Below are 4356 nucleotides of genomic sequence, written 5' to 3' on the forward strand. Positions count from 1 at the left end.
CAGCTCCCCGTTGTTGCATAACGGCGCATCCCTTCATGCAATAAAGTTAGCCGTTAGCTTGGAGAAAACGGGCATAAAAGAAGTCGTGTTTCAGTGAGTGTTTTTTTCTTTCCTTGGCAAATCGTCAATCTACATTCTGGTTTACATAGTTCACGCCAGGAGGGAGACGCAACACGTTCACTGACTGATCCGTTGATGCACGGGAAGGAAGGCAGTTCACCCATTAACTCGTTCGCGAACGGGAAAGTCAGGATTTGTTCCCTTACTGATCCGTTCTCGCGATGAACTGTAAATGCAAATCACTGACTCGTTCACTCACAGATCCGTTCAATTGATGAACGGGAAATGCAATTCACGACTTGTTCGTGAACGGGAAGTTACGTCATTTTCTTCTTCGTTTTGTTTTACGGCGAGGTGGCACCAGCTACATTGGGCGTCACCGACACCTACTGGTTGGAGTCATATGAACTGAACGGATTAGTGTGTGTGTGTGTGTGTGTGTGTGTGTGTGTGTGTGTGTGTGTGTGTGTGTGTGTGTGTGTGTGTGTGTGTGTGTGTGTGTGTGTGTGTGTGTGTGTGTGTGTGTGTGTGTGTGTGGCGGGGGGGGGGGGGGGGGACGATTCGTTGAATGATTCGTTTAAATGAATCTTTTGAGTGAACTGATTGTAAAGATTCAAATCACCTAAAAGAACTGGAATGCACATCACTATAGTATTCCAGCACTGAATCAAAAACGGAAACTTAACAGCACATCGTGACCTTTGACTTGTCGGAAACGCCTCTAAAATTGCACAATTATACAGTTCCCATGATGTATCGCTTGTAAGAACTACACATTTTGAACTTCCTTGAAGTTCCTTGGGCTCTAAATCCATCATCTGGGCTGTCATAACTGTGATGAAATCAGTACAGCACTGCAAAACCTTTCCAGAGCTTCAAAAATGCACCAATGTTTTCACAGCACTTTTACTCCATTTTACACTTATAAGAGTATAATGTCCCACATCTAAAGCTGCATGTAAAATATTGGTGGGTCCAGGATGACTCCACTATTGGGGTCTTGCGCATACTCCTCAATGGACGGAAGCGGTGAAAGTGTGATTTGCCTGGCTGTGTCTTCTTCATCCTCCTTGGCTCCCACGGGCAGCGGGTTACTATAGATGTAATAGATTCTGGAGTTGTCTTTAGCTGCATCTGCTCTCCGAAAGAAGGCCAGCGGGTTGATGAAACTAGTTGACCGCTTCACCGCCCTGACCGCAACAGGGTCCACTGGCTCCCCGTGAGTCACTGCAGTCTCATACACTTGGGCTCTCTTTGATTGCCTGGAAAAATATGTCACTTATTATCATGATGATACACCATTTTCCTTTTATCATTTTTTTATTCACTGTTGTCAGCAGTCCAGCCTTGGCAGATGTCTGCGCTTTACTGAGTGACATTCTGGTCACAAATGATATCATTGCTGAAAGCTCATATATAGGCAAATATAATGCATTGTGCTGTTGTGTGTGTGTGTGTGTGTGTGTGTGTGTGTGTGTGTGTGTGTGTGTGTGTGTGTGTGTGTGTGTGTGTGTGTGTGTGTGTGTGTGTGTGTGTGTGTGTGTGTGTGTCACCTGCTGCGGTTGTAGCACACACTCATGCAGTAGATGGCGGTGAAGATCAGGATACACAGCGCCAAGGAAATGATGACTATGTCGAAAACTTTGACCTCTGGGATGGAGAAAACACAATCCTGTTGTGTTTTATCTCAACATCAAAATTGCTTATGATGCTTGAGAATATAAATGAATCATATAGACACATGCCTACCAGATCAAATTATTACCGGTGCAACACAGTAGTTTTGATTACAAACTAATAAGCCCAAACTTCCAATTGCAGTGGAAAAAATAGAAACTATACTTAATTGGTGAATTTTAATTGCCACAATTGTGAGCATAAATAATGAATGAGTACATGGACATTAATTCGGGGATCTCGAATAAATGTTCATATGAAGCAGCTTCAATGAGTGTAGTTTCAGTATCAAGTTAAGAATACAACTGTGAGATTTTAATGAAAAACTTTTAGTTTTATTGGACCCAGGTTCAGCTCCATAGAGGCCATTGGAATATTTATTGGTCTATATGAGGGGGAATCATAACGGTTGCCTGCAGGCGCTAAGTGGCCCACTTGAGTAGCCTGAGAGCATGTTCTAAAAATAGTTCAAAAGAGATGGAATATTGTAATTTCCTAGAAACTTTGTAGGTAATCATTTGAAAAAGTCAACAGTTGCCGAACTTTATAATCCAAATAAAGTTTAGCATACTATAAGTACCGCTTTCTTAAATCGATATCGATAATTATAGTGATGAATCATTAAGAGAATGAGTGGCTTCACACAGTTGAAATATGAATAAAATTAAAATAATTTGAAAATATTTTTTATTTCAGTAGTACATTTCAGTATTTCAGTGATGACATTAGTCAGTGCCCAAGAATTAGCTCTCAATGCGGAAAAGGTTGGTGACCTCTGGCCTACATTATATAAAAGAGGATAACAGACCAAAAACTGCTGTTTTCATCTCCTCATCATGCAGATCCAAAGTTGCGTTGACATGAAGGCTGTGAGCTGTCATCATTCGCTCCTCTTGCGCTCCACTCATGTTGCCAGCAACCCGGCAAAGCTGAGCTTCAAACTTGCGGCATTGGGTTCAGTCGCAGCTTGGGTGACGGTACCCAAATGGCTTGGTTCGGTTGCCATGGAGACACCCCCTCTTTTTGTCACCCTTCATTTCAACTCTCGTTCTCTCTCAGCTCCCCTCGTGTTTACTGCTCATTATTCGGCTCGAGCGCTTTGTTTAGGGGGGGACGATGAAGGGAGAAAGTTGCACTCTTCCAAACTGCCTGTGGCAATTGTGAAGGCTCTCCGTTTGCAGAAGAAAGTCCTAAAATGATGTGAGAGTTGGCTCTTTTGACTTTACCTTACTGTTATATAAGTTAGTAAAGTTAGTAAATCAGGGGAAGTTATTGTCTTGCATCTATGTAACCTTTTAATTTGTTACTTCTCAGCCCAATTGAAAGCATTCCTTTTAGAGGGGTACCCGAACGGGCCTCTGCAGATATTTGGTTTCAAAAAAATTGCAAGAGCCAAAACAGTCCGATGAAAAACAAAGGCAGCATTCTTCCTTCCTTATGCTTCATTTCATCCTGAATCCCAATATTATTAATTGAGCAACTAATAAGAGCAGTCTTTTTGAAAAGCTAAGCAATGTATCGACCTTCCAGCGTCTTTATTTATTCAGCTAAATCTCAAATTAGGATAACATAAAATCATTGAAAACATCCTTCATTTCAGTAGCCTGCATTGTTTTAAGTATAAACAAATGTAAAATGAAATTCATATTGATCCACTACACACATAGTGAAAGATCTGGTGGTCCTACTTTTTATAATTCTGCTAATTAAAGCTCACACCTCTAGAAAATCCAATACCTCCCAAAATGTCAACAATACACACAAAACAAGCAGGAGGTTTACATTTTGGAAATTAGGTAGGAATTGACCAGACGATTATTTTTAGGTGTTTAATGAGTCCGTATGATAATGATTATGAAGTTCACAGAATTTAATAGCCGTAATAAATACAAGTTTCTATAATTCAACAGTATCAACAGCAGTGAATTTGCACTATTGCCTTTGTTTCTGCAGATGTTTGTCATTATTTTATGTTAATATATTGTTTTGTGAAACAATAAGTTTTTGTTAACTCATCCAACTCTGGTCGAGCAGTACTGCATTTTCCAAATTTGATTGTTTTAGTATATGTTGTCTGTAAAATACATTTTAGGATTTGCTGGTCCAAAAGTACACTTTGCAAAGCACTCACTAGATGTCAGACTTGGCTTTTATGTCTGCTCCTCAGTCACGTTGACGCCTCTGGTAGTCTGACTTGGACGTTCCTGTTTTCCCGGGCAGCGTACAGTCTGGAAAAACAAAGACAGAAGTTGAGTGAATGATGAAGCAGTGTCACATAGGGCATGAAATATCTCTTTTACACCTCATGAACGTTTTCAACCCTGGTTTGATGTTCACATCAACCCTGGCACTCAGAGCTGTTCCAGTTTTGAAGAGCACATGGATGAGATTAGGAGGTTTATTTTAATGAACCAGTTGGCATGAGACAAGTCACTACTAATATGTAGTTGGGACCACGATGATTCCATAAATCACAGCGGCTACTAAATCGGAGAGGATTGGGATAAGATCATTATTGTTGGCTGTGTCTTGTCAATAAGAAGATGGGATGAGTTTTTAGGAGTAACGTGGAATGTGAACCACTTGGTTTGTGAATAACAGCACAGCAAAAAATGGCTG

General features: G+C 40.7%; 1 protein-coding gene across 1 annotated transcript; it reads right to left on the bottom strand.

Moving 5' to 3' along the window:
- Positions 1-605: 605 nt before the first annotated feature.
- On the bottom strand, positions 606-3030 carry si:dkey-246e1.3 (uncharacterized). Its single transcript, XM_049721143.2, has 3 exons — positions 2546-3030; positions 1614-1710; positions 606-1322 (listed from the first exon to the last, which is right to left on the bottom strand). Exons 1-3 carry the CDS (start codon positions 2643-2645, stop codon positions 1007-1009), a joined length of 513 nt encoding a protein of 170 aa, XP_049577100.1. The 5' UTR covers positions 2646-3030; the 3' UTR covers positions 606-1006.
- Between the last annotated feature and the right edge of the window lie 1326 nt (positions 3031-4356).

The sequence above is a fragment of the Syngnathus scovelli genome, chromosome 5, assembly GCF_024217435.2.
Source record: "Syngnathus scovelli strain Florida chromosome 5, RoL_Ssco_1.2, whole genome shotgun sequence".
In the NCBI taxonomy this organism is placed as follows: domain Eukaryota; kingdom Metazoa; phylum Chordata; class Actinopteri; order Syngnathiformes; family Syngnathidae; genus Syngnathus; species Syngnathus scovelli.